The sequence below is a fragment of the Suricata suricatta genome, chromosome 1 (genome assembly GCF_006229205.1).
Source record: "Suricata suricatta isolate VVHF042 chromosome 1, meerkat_22Aug2017_6uvM2_HiC, whole genome shotgun sequence".
NCBI lineage: Eukaryota > Metazoa > Chordata > Mammalia > Carnivora > Herpestidae > Suricata > Suricata suricatta.
Genome location: NC_043700.1, coordinates 81,317,871 through 81,336,768, shown reverse-complemented (window position 1 = coordinate 81,336,768; position 18,898 = coordinate 81,317,871). Strand labels below are relative to the sequence as shown.

The window sequence follows — 18,898 nt, the reverse complement described above, 5'->3', positions numbered from 1 at the left end:
GAAAATATGTCATGTACTATTTGGATAAAATAAACAGCATTATTTTGAGGAAACTAAACAAAGGGGTTCTAGGTTTTTAATGATAAGGAAAATGTATTTTCAAAGAGATTTCCAAGATGGCTGTGAATGCTGGAGCTCTGTTCTTTTTGTGTAGATTTTATGGCTAATAAACTCATAATAATATATCTCCCATGGTACCCAGCAAATTTTGGTAAAAAAAAATGAAAGGGGAAAACATTTTACAAAATATGAGTATATGCGTTCTCCTTGTGATATCCACAGCCACACACACGGCAAACGCTGTGTAAAGAACAAAGTAGCACAGTAGTCTATGATTTACTTAGTCCTAGGATAGTAACTACTAAAAATTAGCATCACATTTTGGAAATGATTCGCTTTCCACTGGTCCAGGAAGGAAGTAGTTTTGGCCTTTGGGTGTCCCTGTAACCTTCTTTGACCAGCAGGCAGTCATTTGCTTCTGGTTTCCTTCTTCCATAGTTGCTTCATTGTTATTTTGTTCGTCAGACACAGAGACTGAGTTTGCTGTCCTGCAAACTCTTTGTTGTTCTATTGGTTCAAGATAACCACTTCCTATCACAGGATTCTTTTTAGACCTGTCTTTCCAGTTCTTCTATTTGATCTCAAAACCAGCTCTGTGTTATTTTTACTAACGCTCTCTCCATTGGAGCTGATAATCAAGTAAGCAGTTTTGGCTTGAACTTTGATAACTGCCAGGTTTAATGATTTATTAAACATAGTTATGTTGAAGACACAATGTTAGGTACCATGAAAAATAGCAAAAACAGACAGACAGAACGCAGAGAGAAAGAGAGAGAGGCAGAGACAGAAGGAGGGAGAGAGTGAGAAAGAGTGAGAGAAAGAGAGACAGAAGGATCTTGTCTTTGAGAATGAGATTAGTAAAAGATAATAGATAGACATGAGCAAAGTAAGTTCTGGTTATTTCAATCCAGAAACACATGCTTTAAAAATCAGAGAGCAATCCAGAAGGTCCGAAATATGACGAACAGAGATTCCAGAAAATAAAAAAAAAAGGAAAGGGAAAGGAGAAATGATCAAAGAAATAACAGAAGAACATAACCCAGAGAGGATTCTAAAGCTTGTAATGGTGGAAATTTTATTGATAGTTTTACTGTCACTGTTTTAGCTGAAATTTTATGGGAATTAAGAGAAGTAAAAAGAGGATGCAGAAAGAAAAAGAAATAGAGAGTGAATGTGGGGAGTGGGTTCTAGAACCATCTCTAGAAACGGGGATTCACAGCGAATATATGTAAATGAATACAAAATAATAATATCAAAACAATCCAACTGGCAAAGTGGATAAATATGGATTTACAAAAAAGAATTAGTGAAGCATAAACCTTTTTAAAAATAGGGGATTTCCTTTGCTTAAAAAGTATTTTTCCTGATGATAGAATTAACACACATATGATAGAAAATTTATAAAACTCAGTTAAGTATAAAGAGGAAGATAATAACCACTTATAATTTCACCAACCCCAGATACCATTCCTAATATATTAGTTATTTAATATTTTTCTATACATATTGAAAAACATAGTCTGGAAATCTGGATTATAACATACAAGCTATCGTATGATCTGATTATTTCCCTCATCTTATGAACATTTCCATGTGATCACTCATTAATATTCTGATTTCATGTACATTATTTTTCCAAAATATTTATTTTGGTCCCCATTTTTCACTCTCATAAGTTAACATCATGAGCATAATCTTTGTACATAAATCTTTGTTTAATTTTCTAATTGCAAGGGAAAATCTATGAATTCTGAGTAGTGGAATTACTAGATAAAACATACTTGCAATTTTTAAATAAGATTTTTTTGTTCCTAGTTTTTGGTTCCTTCTTTTAAAAATATATCCAGGCGAGTGTATTTCTATTCATTTCTGAAGAAATGGCATTTTCTGCAAATATCCCAAGTAAATAAGCATCTGTACAAGATAATTACATTGAAATAAATGTTTTAGTGTTATTGGCTTTGATACTCAAGTCATTCATTAAAACTAAGTGTTGATCGTGGTCCTTGTGGCTAACAAAGAGTAAAGTGAATTTTCACTAGCAACAGCAGAAAACAAATTTGAACTACACCTATGTATAATTATATTTTATATTGTGCCTGTAATTTGAGCTCGTATTTGTGCAATGTACTTGCATATAGTGTAATTAACTATTCTGGGAGCTATGTAAATACTGCTCCACAATCAGGTAAAAGTATGAAATAAATGGTATGTTTGCAGAAAGATATTCACATGTTTATATATGTATTTTGAAGCTTGTTTCAAACACTGGTGAGTTAATATTTCATTAAAAAGTGTGCATTTTGCTTGATGGTTCTTTTTGAGGTTAAGAAGTGATTATTCTAATGAGGCCTCAAGCAGGCGGATTCTGTCTACCCTGAAAGTACCTCGTGAGATGGAAGGAAAAAAGGAGGAGCCCACAGATTTAATCCAGAAAACCATCACTTTTGTTTCTACACTTGACTGAGTCCTTTCAAAACATGACCTCTGCAGCTCAAGGCTTCAGTTACTCACAGTCAGGCAAGCATAAGGACCTGAAATAAGTACCTTTAAAATTCGTGTTCCAGCAAAGACAAGAACTTCGTCCCAAGTTAGCAAATTTTAAAGGCATTTAGTGAGGGTGGGAAGTGAGGATGGGTTCACATCGCACCCACACGTCTCAGAGCCTGTGAGGTGGAATTAATCATCTTTGGTCTGGCTCGGAGGAAATACCTTTCTGTTGCTCGCATAAAACCAGCAAATGTAGAAGCACAATTTGTATTAACAACAGACCACTCCAACAGCTTGTGATCTCATAAACCTCTGATGTGTCTGGGCTACAACAAACATCCCTATACATTGCCTCTATTTTTACTTCCTTCAGAACCTAATATCGAAGTGCATAAAATGTTGTATTTTCTAATGGCTGGTTTTTTTTTTAATGAAACCAAGATAAAACATAAAAGCTCACATTTCAATGGTGTTTTTCTACCAGCTGCTGATTACAGTTGGTGTAAACCAAACTATATTTTTATTCCTCCAGACAGAATTTCTTTGGAGCTGGCCGGCATGTGCAGACAAGAAACCACTGGGAGGTTTTGGGGTTGGAAGGCTGTGAAGGACAAGAATCAAGCCACAGAGCTCAGGCCTGTCTCTGCAGGCTGCCCTGCTCCTGCTGTGTGGAGCTCAGGGAAGGTGGGTGTGGGGTGTGGCCGCCATACTGGGAGATGCAACATGCACAGCTCCTAGTGATGCAAGATCTGCCTTTTCTTCTTCACAGTGCTAAAGTGCTTCCAAGTGTGGACACACATCCAAGCACTAGTTAGAACCTGTTTGCACATGAGAGCCCTTAAGGCAAAGACTTTTCTACAGAATCCCTGACTATGAGGCAAGTGTCACAAAATAGCAATTGGTAGTGAAACGGTGGCCCCAGTGAGCTCACCCATGTTGGAGGGAAGTCAGTGGATCAGTGGATTTCCCCACTCCCTTATTCCTTCAAGGTAGATAAGGTGTTTAAGGAGCTTTGGCGACTTGGGGCGCCTGAGTGAGTCAGTCGATTGACCATCTGACTTCAGCTCAGGTCATGATCTCACAGATCATGGGTTTGAGCCCCACGTGGGGCTCTGTGCTGACAGGTTGCTCAGAGCCTGGAGCCTGCTTCAGACTCTGTGTCTCCTTTTCTCTGTCCTCCGCTCTCTCTCTCTCTCTCTCAAAAATAAATAAATGTAAAAAAGTGAATGCTTGTCAACTGAGGACTCACACTCCCCAACTGACTGCCACTCATTTTAACCACAGATCACTGAGAGCCCTACACCCCTACGCTAGGATGTCATCAAGAAAGACAGTGGGAAAGAGGAGAATTTATTTTGATTCAGCACTAAGATACAGTCGCCATCAAATTTTCCTGAATTAGAGCTGAATGAATAGGAGAGGGTTTATTGCACTCCCAAGTCATGAGGTTGAAACAGCTTCTAACTCTGCTAGGTCAGCAACAAATGTTTAAATGCTGAGCTGTCCTACAAAAATCCATCCACCACCTCCCTTTGAAAACACAGAAGGCTCTCCCACCTTTAAACGTCAAGAATCCACATGTCCATTATTCACCATTTGGAAAGATACGTGAAGATGGTTTCGGGCCTTATCAAACTGATGCAGAGATCCCTGAGTGCTCTGGCCTTGCCACCACCCCGGGCTCTAAGACCCTACAACCCAGGATAGAAGCCACAGAAGGATCAGCACGTTTTGCTCTGTGACCTCTAGGCCTGCCTCTCTAGGATTGAGAACTTGATGTAACTGCGGTTGCTTCTCTGCTGGCAGGAATAAAAGAAGTTTGATTCCATTCAAACACAGGAAAGCCTACTATACCAACCTTTCCCATTTCTTAGAAGAAAGGAAACCACACCAACGACACCCCAAACCCGGCAATCACGGAGGTAGTACAGGAAGGATTCGGCGGGTAACGAAAGCCCGCCCCTGCAGTCAAGGTGGGGCACATCACCAGTGGACGGTGTGGAACGCAACCACTAGCGCGGCTCCAGGCGTGCCTGGCTCCCACACTTACCTGACCGTGAGACGGAAGCGCAGCGTAAGCCATGGGCTGGCTCATCACCCCCTTCTGCTTCAGGAGCAGCATGCGCTTCTGCTCCTCACTCAGGTGCGCTCGGGGAGCCTGGAGCTGCGTGGGCGGCGGGGGCGGCTGCTGTGGCGGGGGCGGCGGGGGCGGAGGCTGCTGCTGGATGTAGGGCATCAAGGGGTTTTTGTTGGGGTTGGCCATCGGCGGGGTCATTCTCTGACTCAAGTCTGCGTTAAAATGGGTCAGAGGCTTAGTGTTGCCGTACGTGAGAATATTGTGCTGTTTGTTTAGGGAGTTTGTACCCAAGTTATTTGGCTGCTGATTGATCATATTCATGTGGTTCTGAGGGAGGTAGTTATTCATTGTCGTCTTCTGCAGGTTGTTTGCCATGGGAGGCACTATGGGGTTTTGGTTGTTAAAGGCTTGGGGGTACATCATTGGGCTATTTGGTTTTTCTGCAGCGAAAGCTGCCCCGTAGGGGCTGGACGGAGGCCCTAACGGAGACCAACTCGAAGTCTGGTTGGAATGCTGCTGCTGCTGCTGCTGCTGCTGTTGCTGTTGCTGTTGCTGCTGTTGCTGCTGCTGCTGCTGCTGCTGTTGCTGCTGCTGCTGCTTCTGCTGCATGAGTTTGGCCCTTTGCTGCTGCTGTGCAGCCATCTGCTTGAGCTGCTCCGCTGGAGACAGGTCAGAGCTGGGCACCGCCACGGGGCCCGACCCTGAACCAGCCACTGTCACTGCTGCCGGATTAAGGAGATAACCATTTCCAGGCCGAGGTGGAGCTTGGCCCGGCGTGTGGGCTTGGTTTGGAGTTTGAGGGGACTGGACAGCACAGTTTGCTGGTGAGCTGGTGGGGTTTGGAGCTGCGGGAGTGCTGGCAGCAGAAGGTAAACTAGTGGCCGTGGAGACGGTAGAAAAGGGAGGACCAGAAGAAGAAGGCCTCGCCTGGGGAGATCCCATGGAGACGTGTGCAAAAGGAGAGTGAGAGGGGTCGCTCTTCACGCTCACACTCTCCTGGGAGAGAGGGGTCTCGGTCGCAGGCTGCGAGAATTCTGGCTCCTTCTTCTCTTCAAAGTCTTCGTTGAACAGGTCCTGTATGTCATCTTCGGGAACCGTGTTGGCCAGTTCATCTATTAATTCTTGCCACTCCTGGTCATTTAGGTTAATGTCTGAGAAGAGCTTGTTCTGATTGGAAAGAGATGTTTCTGATGTGTCTATGCAAGTGGGGTCATCTAGAGGCTCTTGTTTGAGGTCCTTGCTCTGCAGGATGGTGAAGCTATCCTCCAGGTCACTGCAACCATTCACAGGAAGTTTGATCTCTGGAAGTCTACCATTCTTACTTAGATCTTCTAGAAGCCCGGGCGTGTGAGTTCCGCTATTCTGCAAGGGCAAAGAAGGCTTCAGGTCAAGTTGGTGAAGAGGAGACACTGAAGGAAGCGGCATGTTGATGGTTTCCATCCCTGCGGGAATGTCCTTTCGTATTCTCTTGCTAGTCGGAGAAAAATTACCATCGCAAGCCCCATTCTGTTGGTCTCCATTGAGTGGTGATCGAGCTCCTTCCAACTTCCTTTTCACGGTCTCTTGGAGCTGGAAAAGACACAGGGAAGAGGGTAAGTAAATCTCCAAGTCATCATTTACTCTTTGAGCGAGGGGATATGTTATAGCTGTGAACCACCTTTTAAATGCCTTAAAACACACCAGAAAGATGTTCTACGTCTAAGTTCAAAAGTAGCCAGGCTTCAGATTCTGTAGGGAAAGGTTTTACCCAAAAGAAGAGCCCATGAGGCTAGGAGACAGAAAACAAACTAAAGATTGGAGGGTGGGGAACAAAAGCAAAAGAGACAGTTAAAGGTAGTACTTCTCTTACAGAAGAGTCATCTATTATTATTTTCGAAAGTGATGTTAAATGTGAGACTTGGACCAAAATGTGTTATACTTGAGGAGGATGTTAATCCCCATCTTAACTTTTTCTCACATCTAAACTGAAGACATCAAGGAATTAAATCAACAATATTTTTTTAAAAACCACTAAAAATCCTCTAAGAATATGGAATTTAACGCATTGACTGAATAGCACAGAGATGAAGACTAATGGTTAACATGACCCACAACTTCCTTTCAGTTCTTATTTACTTGACCTCCCAACACCTTGTGATATACCAGCCCACACGTCTCTGAAAGCACGCTTCCATTGCTTTCTGTGGCAGCACATTTTCCTGGATTTCCTTCATTCTCTCCATCTCCTCTTTCTCAGTGTCATTTGTATTCTTATTTTTTTCTCTAAATGATGGGATTCCTCAATGTTTGGTATTATACCTCTTTTTCTTGCCCACTCTACAGGCTTGCCTACATGATTACATCCATTACAAGAGCTTCGACTATCTTCTCTAGGTTGGTGATCCTGTAGCAACGTACCCAGTCCAGTCTTCTCTGCTGAGCTCCACTAACTCCATGTCTTCTTCCTGGATGCCTCACGAGCATCTACAATTCAACGTGTCTCAAGATTAAGCTGATTATCAAACATGATCCCCACCCATGGAACTATTTCAGTATCTCCCAGTTCCCTACTCAATATCTACTCAGCTACCCAAACTGGAAATCTGAGCATTCTTCTCGAAACATCTCACATCACCTACCACCAAGTCCTATGAACTCTACGTCTAAAATATCCCTCTAATATGCCCACTCATCTCCAACCTCACTGCCACTATCCTAGGCCAGAATATGATTTTCTCTCACTAGATTGTTGCAGTAGTCTCCTAATTGGTCTCTTTGCCTTGCCTTCATTCATCTGTCCATTCACTCCTTCATCTGTTCTTTTGCCCACTGCTTTGCTCTCCAACAATCTATGCTGTATACTGGCACTTCTTTCAAGAAATATACTGTCCTCCTGTTTATAACCCTGAAATTATTTCCGTTGCCTTTAGATTAAAATCCAGACTGAGCCTACTTCACCTGGCTTCTGCTCATCATGCCAGACTCCTCTTCTTGGTTCTCTGTTTGGCATCACTTCCCTATCCCCCTGCCAAAAAGTTTCTATCAACTCCTCTGAAACTCTTTGTTTCTTAAATCTGTCAAGCTTCCTTCTGCCTCTAGGACATTATACATGTTGTTTTTTCTTGGAACATATTCTTCCTCCTCTCTCTCGCCTCCTTCAGGTTAACAGCTACCTATCTTTCAGACTGTATCTTAGATTTTACTTCCTCTAGGAAATATTACAACCCTTCTGCACTCTAACTACATTAGGTATCTTCTTTGACCCACTTACACTGGGTTTGATATCCTGGAATAAGTTCTTCCAAGCAATCTGCACTTCCCCATTATAGCTTCTACCATACTTCAGGGCAATTGCTTAAGTGTCTGTTAAGTGAGCTCCAAGAAGGTAGGGACTGTGACTGACTTCCTCCTTGTGTATACATGGGGTTGCATCTAGTGTTCAGGTTCATAGCAGCAGTTAATAAGTAATGGCAAATTGAATAATTAGTTCTATCATCTAATTCACAGGAGCTGAAAGAGGTGAGTTTTAGAGCAGGAGTCAGTCCTATTGACCATAAGGAATGCCAGACTTGGAGACTCTACATTGCTGGTAATGGGAACTTTTACCCTGGAGAGTGTTGTGGTCACTTAGCTGGACTTATCTGAGAAGTCCAGTTAACAAAACTCTTGCTACCTCTATGGATTTATTAACTATAAACCTAATTTATCTGTCTGCCCCCTTCCTTTCTGTCGCAAAGGGCCAATGTGTGGGGCTCTGGTGAAAGAGTAGCTCTTGGAAGTGCCTGCTGCATGACCAAAGGAAGGCTAAGTCAGGTTAGAAGGGGTCTCAGTAACTTTATAGAGTTGAAGGCAGGACGGCATGGGGGCGGGGGGAGGCAGAGTGGTCCTCCACTTGGGCGCTCTCCATTGTTGGCAAAGGAGCAGTGTATTATACAGGCAGAAGAGAGGGGCAGAATTACCTCTGACCCCATTCTCCACTCACACGTGGAACTGCCAAGGCTCTCGAGGAACCCTATGTATAATAAAACCGATCTGCAGATGATCTGGTAGATTCTAAGCAGTGCCACTTTATTGCTATTCTCTCACAAGTAGAGAATTCCATTTCAAAAGTAAACGGAAAAGGTCCCTGAAGAAAAATCCAGTCTAACCCCTGCTCCTAAATCTTATATGTTTAATCACAACACCAAACACTGTCTGCATTCACTTGGTAGAAGCCTCAGAATTGCTGAAAACAAGGGCCTAACTGAGACACACTGGAGTTTGACTCCAAAGAAGACACTGGTTCAATCCACCATATTAGGTAGCAACTGCTAGAAAATTATGTTATTTATGGAACAGACCAAAAATCATGGTTCTGATCAGAGATATGGCAGATACTTGAATGGAGCTCTAACAAACAGCAGCAAGGTCAAATATCACAGCTTTGGGACCTAAAAGAGAGAAGACTTGGGGCCCTTGGCGCCACCTGAAGCGATGTTAAAAAAAAAAAAACACTTGTTGTACAAATGAAACTGATTTTAGTTTAGAAAGTTCAGGTCCATCATTCTGTTCTAGGCCATGAAATGGATGAGGCAGGATGGGGGAATAAACACAAATGATCTGTTTGCTCCTTGGCAAAACATTGGTGGCTAAGAACATGTTGAAGGGTAGGTCTGGTTGGGAATTCCAGGTTTTACCTCTTCCCAGCTGACAGGGCCTATCTGGGTATGGAATTATAGGGCAGTAATACAAAAACAGGAGCCTTGGCCCAGTAGTTAAAATGCCTGGGTTCTAACCTAAGACTTCCTCCCTCCGCCTAAGAGTTCATACATATAAATGTTGTCTGGTACTTAATAAATGTTAGCTATGATCCCTTCCATTAGAAAGTGAGTTATATGATGGGAAGGATTTTTCTGTATTGTTCACTACTGGTTCTCCAGTAGCTCACAGTTGATAGTTGATAATTATCTGTTAAATGAATGAATCCTGGAAAACGTATTAACTTCTCCTAAGTTTTAGTTACCATATCTGCGAAATGGGTTAATATGTCTAGCTCATAGAGTTACTGTGAGAATGAATTTAAATGTAACAATTTGGAAAACACTTAACTTCATGCCTGGTACCCATTGGGCACCAAACTAAGCCTTAGCCTTTAAAATTCAGTGATATCATAGTCATAACTGCAACAGAGATAGATTACTTTCTGGGTCTTCAAAATACAAATAAGTAGAATGATAATATTTCTGTTCCCTAGCTGGAAAAATCCTAATGTTTTCTAAGCATCTGGTGTAGCTTTTTTAATATGAATAACAAAAATCAAATTTGCAATTCAAGCCCAAGTCCAAGTGCTAATGCATTCGTGTCCTAGATTGTAGAACAGCACTAGGTTGTTGAGGTTCAAATCGAATGCATTTTCAGCATGTGACCTGAATGGGGCTGCTGAGTATTTCCTTTTCCTTCAGGGGCTAATGTTTTCTACTGCTGGCCCTTTTAACCAGTATCTTGACATACATTTCATGTATCAGCATTCGGGGATATAAGAAAGACATCATTGGATATGCTATATTATAGTTTTATGTTTTGTTTAGTTGTGTCAAAAATAGAGCAACAGTAGCATCTCTATTGTCTGTCTCATCATCCTTTGCTGTATGGAAAAGTGGTCTGACTCTCTAATTCTCTTAAGTCCCTCTTGGAAGACAGAAGGAGAGTAGGCAGGAAGAGAAAGAACCTGTGAGCCTGAGAAGGCTAGGGAACTCACAAGCACTCTGTTCAATGAGCAGGAGGATTGTTCACTGAATATGGAGGCATCCTTGTGAGTCCCTGCCAACCAAGGACCCAGGTAAGAGTCTCAGCTCAAATGGCTTTATCTTACGGAATCCCTGGTTCTTCTGCCTTACAAAGCTGGACGCCTCTTAGTATGATTTGTGCCCTTGTGGAAGAATCACAGAAACATTTTACTGAGCATCAGCTCCCTTGTTCCTGTATTACTATTATTACAAAGAAATGTTCTCTCCTATTAAGGGAAGCTGTGGTGGCAAGGGCTGAAGCATGCTGTTCATCCAGTGCCTATGACAATATGGGCAGCTATCATGTGTCAATTACTCTGAAGGAAACAATTCTTCCTCCATAATGGCTTGAGCATGAGTCTTCCATCTACTGTGTGGCTTGATGGCTTGTGTTTCTGTGAAACTGATGTGTGTGGGTGCACATGTGTGTGTGCACGTGAAAGAGGTAGAGACAGAAGTGGGGGTGGGGCTAGGTAGAGGGAGGAACTGAGAGACACAGACAGAAAATGAGAGGTGGAGAGAGACAGAATGGTTTGGGAGGGGTGACATGACAGCCAGACCAGTAGTAAGAAGAATAGCTTCGCCTTTGGGTTTATAAAGCACTTTCACACAGGATCATATTTTATCCTCCTATAAAACCTTTGGGACAGGTCACGTGCCAGTCTTATGGTTCTACAGGGAAAAGGTCAGTGTTTGGAGGGGTTGAAATGGGGAGGGGTAGATGACACCCATAACAAGGACAAGGAACATAGGTCAGATTACCAGAACTCTCCTGACATGGAGGGGCTACCTTAGGGGTCCCCCAGGCCAGAATATCCACAAAAGATTCTGTCTGCCTTTTGGCTTGTAGCAGTGCTAGTAAATTAAAAACAACTCATATTGTCTTGTCCCTGATTTTGCATGAAACTGGGAGGGATCATGGAGCCTGGGAATAAAGAGGATGATGATGCTACTATTAATAATGAGGTCTTTAAGATGAAAACCATCGCAGTAAGCCATAAGATTCCTTGTCTTCTACACCTAATAATTCTAAATGGTAGGTTTTATTGTAACTTTCTTATGGAGAAAGAACTTTAGGCATAGTGAGATTAAGCGAGATGATAAAATTACAGAGCTGGGGTGGGGAGGGGGCAGGTGGCTCAACCCAGGTTCAAATTCAGACTCAGGTCTGACTGACAAGCTTACACCACACCCTCACCCTAAACAGCAAAGCCTGGCTGTGCCTTCATTACCAGCACTGGACTCTGAAGCTAATCATCATAATACTCTCTCATACTGTTTTCAGGAATCATCTTTGATTCCACTCTCTCCCTACCACCCACACCCAATTATACCTCAAGAACTATCTGTTTTTATCATCTTCGAATTTTACACTTTAATCTTCCACTCCCAATGCCACTGGATTAGTTCAGATCATCAACACTTCTCTCCTGATTTCTGCAGCAGCTCCTGAATGACTCTCTCTCTCTGCCCCAGGCTTGCTTGCTCCCCGCCAACCCATTCTGTACACTATGGTTGTGAATTTCTTTTTTAAGTGTGAAACTGATCATGCCCATTCCTCGCCTGCAGCTTTTCTGGAGCTGTCCACTATCTTCAGCATCATCTAAATCCAGCACAGAGGCCCTCCACAACTCAATCCTTGCCTCTGCTTACTTACCTCTCCTGTCTTAGCTATCACTTCTAACCTCCTTCCCTTCTGCCTGTCCCCCAACACCAATCAACTCTTGGGTCTTTCACTACATGTAATTATTTGCAGTTTCCAGGACATATAGGGCTCATTCTCTGTCTCTCTGAGCCTTTGCATAGTTTATATATTCTCTAACCCAACTTCTTCATCTGACCAGTTCTATTTGTCCTTCACAATTCAGTTTATACATTACCTTCTATACAGTCACTCTTGACAGGCCGCCCCTACCACAAGTCCTGACCCTGGGGACCCTCCATGTGTAAGGCATCCTTACACACCTTGTAGTGTAACTGCCTTCCTTTTTCTTCCTGAGTCTGTACAAATGAATGCTAGGGCAATCTCTCAAATAACTCCACTGAATTTATGTAATTGTTCCCCAAAGTATGCACTTGAAAAGATTGACCCGCCCAGCATTTTCATGATAATTAAGTAAATGTACAATGTATTTTGGTTATTTTAGGATGCTGGAAATGGCCAGTGCACTGTCCCCTCCATATTAGTATGTTTGAGGACCCTGACGGTTCGGGGAATCTATGTTGAAACAACTAGAGAGCATATGAAGAGAACTGTGTGAAGGAAGGCTGAAACTGAAATACAGAGATTTCAAGGTTAGATGTTTTGACAAGTGTGTGAACTCAAAATGCTGGATATTTTCATGGTTGAATTTTAAATTTCCATACCAAGGCGTTAAGGGGTTTTGCACTCACCAACCAAAAGTGTGAGTGAACTTTCTTCACCATTTCAGAGATACCACCACTTCCCAGGACTTGAAGATGAATTGGAATTTTAGTTTGCAGATGCTATAACTAATTTAAAGGCTCAAAGAGAACATTTTGGTCATTTTGATCTGCTCTGATCAAACCAGAAGATGATTCATTGTATCAATCTTCATAGGGTTATTCTCTTCTCATTCTACCAGAAGATCATAAGCTTGAGAACACATGGATAAATTTGACTTGCTTATTTAATGTATCTGAAGAGGGATGCAGAGTACTCACGTGTTATATATTTTATTAGAATATGAATAGTGTGCAAAACACAGTTCCAGAACTGTCTACCAGATTCAAGCACCCTTGGGAAGGATCTTTTGAGGTTTATTTAGAGGTTCAATTTTCTAGGCCATTCATTATCCAACTCTAAAGTCACCTGGAGAGCTGTTAAAAATGCAGATTTCTTGGTCCCATTTGTATAATTTCTGATTTAGTAGCTCACGGTGGGACCCAGAGTGGGACAAAAGTTGGAGGCACAGGTATCTAAGGAAATTTTTTTTTAGTTTATTTATTTTGAGATAGAAAGAGAGAGAGAGAGAGAGTGCATGCATAAGAGTGGGGAAGGGACAGAGAGAGAATCCTGAGCAGGGTCTGTACTGTCAGCACAGAGCCTGATGCAGGGCTCGATCTCATGATACTGAGATCATGACCTGAGCCGAAGTCAAGAGCTTAAGCAACTAAGCCACCCAGGTGTCCCTAAAGAAATTTAGTAAAAACCTCAATTCCTCTAACTTAGTTGGTCCAGGACTCCTAGTTTCTAGAAATTCTGATCTAGAGTAAGAATTCTGTTGGAGTTCTGACATTCTTAAATTGTTGGTTTGATTTTTTAAAAAAGACACATATGCACACAGACCCAGTGTCTCTATAAAATGCTCCTGAGTTAATTGGTTATCATCTGGGTCAGCTCACAAACAAAACTAAGAAACAATGCTCTAGATTGTTTTATTTTAATTCTTTAGAAGCCTGATAGATTTCTATAAGACTTTTCATGAAAAGGTTTAGTTTTTACACTTTAGGTTTCTCTGAGCAAAGTAATATCCTAGACTATTTTCTCCCTCCATATTATATACTTACCTTCACTTTCATTCAAATGCACTGAGGGCATGCTGTGTACCCAAGTGCCAGGTGCTGAGGGGTGGACTCATTCCTAAGAACAAAGACCACACCCAAAGTAAACACATGTCAGACATGTATTGACAAAAGTTTTGTCAAAAAAGTTCTCTGTACTTTTTTAAAAGGCAATCTAAGTGGGGGCGCCTGGGTGGCTCAGTCGGTTAAGCATTTGACTTCAGCTCAGGTCATGATCTCACAGCTCATGAGTTTGAGCCCCGTATAGGCTCTGTGCTGACAGCTCAAACCCAGAGCCTGCTTTGGATTTTGGTATCCCTCTCTCTCTCTCTGCCTCTCCTCCATTCATGCTCTGTCTCCCTCTCTCTCTCTCAAAAAAAAAAAATCAACATTATAAAAATCTAAAAAAAACAAACAAACAAAAAAGGAGATCTATGTGAAGGGCAGAGCAACACAAAAAGAAAAAGAGCAGTCTTATCACAATTCCTGAACTCTTCCCTGGTCAGCCTTATACACTCCTGACATTATTTTGGAGAGAAAAAACTTTACTATATAAGAAAAGTCATATGAAGTAAAAATACACACGCATACACTCATGCTCTTTTCCTGAAAGCCAAGAGTTTATACTTGTGACAATCCCAGGGTGGAGCTTCTCTGGGCCTGATCATTGGGTAAGGTTGGGTCTCTGGATGGAATGTTAGGCACGAGTAGTTAGAAATCTCCATTCTGAAATGCTCTGGGAAGAAAGGGATCATCTTAAAAGGGGCCTCACCCTCCTGGTGGGCATCTGTAACCTTCTCGCCACAGAGGCCCAAGGGAATGCTGGGGCGTTGCTCAGTCCCCCGCTCAAGGGCCATTCAGAACATTCTGGGGGACTTTGAGGTTATTTTTAGAAATGACCATGATCTTTTTCCTTTCTGCTATGAGTCAGACTTAAAACCCTATTTCCAAGTAGTGTTAGGTGTATACAAGAGTGATCGTGCCTCTTTTCAGTGTTTGAAACATGGATACTTGCCCAATTCCAACTGTGAGGTGCCAGAGTAAGGTACTCTTTAAAGCATTTATAATTTGTGTACATGTGGCTGAATTTTTATGTATGCTTTTATCCTTCAGTTATTCTTAAACATGTAACAACCACCAACTGAATATACAACAACATAAAACATCAGCAGTGGTGGTAGTCAGGGCCCTTGACATTTCGAAACGCTAAGGCCCAAGATCTCAAATCTCCATGCTTCCAAATACATAAATGTTCATACAAGCTCCTGGCTTTCTCTCAATTGAACAAATAAATTATATTTTCATCACAAGTCACATGGATCCTATGTACTTTTTATATCTGAAGTTAGAACATTTTTCACAAGCTTCATACATGTAGTTCCAATTGGTACTTCAACAATTATTCACTACTCGTTAAAATCCGGGACTGCTGTCTCTGCAAATGCCAAGGTTATCCGATTTTCAAGTCCTCTCCCTTTGTTTTCACTAGAAGGCTCTAAACTTCTAAGTTTGTGCCCAAGGATTTGATTCACTGCTTACTAAATGTTTCAAGATATTCTTGTCATTTAATATTCTAGCTGGCTGAGAGCTTACCCAGTACCAGGCATCAAGCTAAGTGCTTTACATATATTACCTTGATTAATCCTCACAACACCTCCATGAAGGATGAGGAATGGGCTCAGAGAGGATAGTAATTTGTCTCAGGGCACACAGCAGAGCCCTTCTTAGTTCCACTTGCTCTCATCTACTCTGCTCTTCTGTGTCTGATGACTCCTGTCCTCATTAAACATGAGCAAACCTCGTTGCGTAGAGATTCTGGGAAAGTGTTGTAGGCACCGGTGTCATGACAGTCTGAGGACGATGTGTTCACATCTTCCAGTCAGATCTGCCTGATTCACGGAAAAGCACTGAGCTCCTCTGCGAGGAGAGATGTTACTCTTGTAAATGGAGCATGTGTTTGGGAAGTGATGAGCGCTGCAGCCCTGAAAACCTCCAGAGGGAGTGAATGTGTGCATCGCGGTGGCCGCTTCCTTTACTTGGTAGCTGGCTGTTGGAAAAGCTCCTCTGAGATCTGTGGTTGCCATCGGAATTCCATAATCCGAACCCCGAATTGCTCTGTTTTTCATATACATAAACACACACGTGCGTATTACATTACATTTATTTTTAAGGACAAGAAACAATTTTCTAAGGAATCTCTCTGCTATCTTTTACTAGAAGTCATGCATATGTTACATATTCAAACACACCTATATGCATGACCTCGTATTACAATCTGAAATTCCTAATGGGATTTTATTCAGAGCCCTAAAGGAATGAGTGTGAAGGAGGCTGGTGAGGAAGAAGGAAAAACCATAGGGAGGAAAAGGGCAAATGAAAAGATCAGATCTTATCTGCATCATTCACAGCTGGAGACTTACGCCGACAACACAGACCAAAGAATAGGCATGTCAGAACTAAGCATGAGATTTCCATTTGTTTATTCTCTGGGAGGAGGAAGGCGGGAAGGAGGAATACTTCAGGGAGGCTGAGTACTTTTCTTTCCCTTGGGTAAAAAATCAAGAATATTTTTATTTCACTGTTTACTCAAAACGTCCCTTCTTTTCAACGAGAAATTCTCATTTTACTTTCTAGCCCCTTCCAAGAGACCATTTTCCTCAGTGGCACAAATGCCGTGCACCAGTTCGGGGGACACAGACAGCCAACAGCACCCAGACCTGACACTGCTTTTGCATAAAATCCCAGCACGTGTTTATTTCCCTTTGGAAAACAATGGTATTGCGATGAGGTCTCCTATCTATGAAAAGCCTCTTGTTTCCCTCAAAGAGGCCAGACGTTTGCTCTTGTGAGAAAAAAAAGCAGAGGCAAAGCTCAGAGCTACCTCTGGGAAGAGAATTCTCAATTCCTCCCGCCCGCACACACCCCATCTCAGCGAGTGAGCAAACCGGACGTTATTCTTATTTCTACAGTGTCTGACTCCCAGACCTCCGTTCCGTTCCATGGCAGGTTGGTTTTTTTTTGTTTTGTTTTGTTTTTTACTCAACAGCTGAAAGCTAAGGGAACTCGCCTTCATTTACCAGCAAGGTGATTGCCTTTATTTACATGCCCTTAGAGTAACTTTGTTCACAAACAGGAGGCAAGGCAGCACTAGAGAAGTTTTCTTTCCAGGATGAATGGCCTGCCCGTGGGTGAAGACGTCCACATGCACACAGGCACATTCTCGCGTTTGGGTGAACACAGGTGGGATTTAACTGGCTCTGAACATTTTCAACCGGGCAGCGGCATGCACAGCCCCGTGCACTCAATCCACAGACAGCAGAGCTCCACAGGCTGTGGGCAGAGCATTTCTCTGTGGGGCGAAGCTGCTTGGTTTCATCCCACCAGCCGAAATTCATTTTTCAAAAGAAATTAGACCAAGGTGCTGTTGTTATAGCAACAGTCAGAGTCACTTATACAGCCTCTTCCCTACAACCTCACTCTGACTTCTGTGGGCAGCATTTTCAACTATGTACAGGGAGTGACCAAGGCTGAGCCTGGGTCAACCTTTTCTTATCCCTTTAAGGGGCTGAAGTGGAAATCTTCTATGTCCAATCTGAGGCCCAAAGACAAGGCTTGATCGTGCTCCACAGAGTTCTCCCAGTCCTGAAAGTCAATGAACACTGACGATCAGAGAAAAAGCCTTTGGTCCCTATGTTTTCATCTCCTGGGTAGGAACCAGACACGTGACCACCAAACTTCCAAGGGCTAACCAAGTACCAGCCATTTTGGGATAAGAACTTCCAGGGAGGATGGTGATGTTGGCAATCACCATCAGATTCTGAAGTGTTTTCATTACTTTAGTCCTCTGGGATTTACTCTATTCTTGGGTGTGTGGATTTCCCAAGATTTCCACTCGCCCACTCCAACCCCTGAAAACAACCACCAACTCCACAATTTCCCTTTCTTGATGAAAATGTACACTTATTACCGAACCTCTATGGCAAATAATTTTCCAAAGTAGTCAGCAATCTTGTAGTCTCCATTCACCCCAGGGATACCCCTAATGGCAAACATCTATAAAGCCAGTGCTCAAGACTAATGTTGTAGGCTGACTTGTGCCCTCCCCAAACTCATATGTTGGACCTCTAACCCCAGAACACGTCAGAATGTATCTGGAGACAGGGTCTTTAAAGAGGTACTTAAGTTAAAATAAGTTCATTAGGGCGGGCCCTAATCCAGTAGGACTGATGTCCTTAGAAGAGGAAATCAGGACAAAGATAACACACAGGGAAGACCGTGTGAAGACATACACACAAAAGACAGCTATCTGTAAACTAAGGTAGAAAGAAACCAATCTTCTTGATAACTAGCCTGATCTTGGACTTCCAGTTTCCAGACCTGTGAGCAAACACATTTTTGTTGTTGCCGCCACCCAGTGTGTGTGCTACTTTGTTTTGGCAGCCTTACCAAACTAACACAACTGATAACCTGGTTGAAAGATATCTCTGTCCCCTCCTCTTACGTAGTTTAGGCACTCAATAACAATTGTGTCTCGCACAAATTTGTTCATGCTTCGATTCAACGAATGGAGCCCCTACTATATGCTGGGTTATATATCAGGCACTAGGGCACCTTAGTGAATAAAACTTAGACTCTGACCTCAAGAGCTTTCAGAATGGAGGGGGAAAGAAACGCAGATGAGTAAGGTCAGGGTCATTTGTTGTGGGCACCAGTGCTGTGGAAGCCCAAAGGAGGTGCACGCCTCAGTCCTGCAGGGACTGAAATGCAAGCTGAGACTTTAGATTCACTATAAGGGAAAAAGCCAGAGAAGAATGAAGGCGTGGCTTCTAAGTGAAACTTAAGTAGTTGTGTCTGGCTTGAGCGAGGGTGCAAGGGGAAGAGCTGAGAAACAAGGCTGGAGAAATAAGAGCCAAAGAGATCGTGACAAACTTGTTTGCCATATTATGAAGTTCAGACTTTATCCAGAAGGATAAAGACACACTGGAAGAAAAATAGTCACGTG

General features: G+C 42.5%; 1 protein-coding gene across 2 annotated transcripts in view; it reads right to left on the bottom strand.

Annotated features, from left to right (window-relative positions):
- The window catches only part of MAML3 (mastermind like transcriptional coactivator 3), a 404,763-nt gene that overhangs the window by 163,024 nt on the left and 222,841 nt on the right, over nt 1-18,898 (bottom strand). For both annotated transcript variants that reach the window (XM_029940811.1, XM_029940814.1), the window contains exon 2: nt 4,601-6,196. In XM_029940811.1, coding sequence (XP_029796671.1) covers nt 4,601-6,196 — 1,596 coding nt within the window. The remainder of the gene's footprint in view (nt 1-4,600; nt 6,197-18,898) is intronic.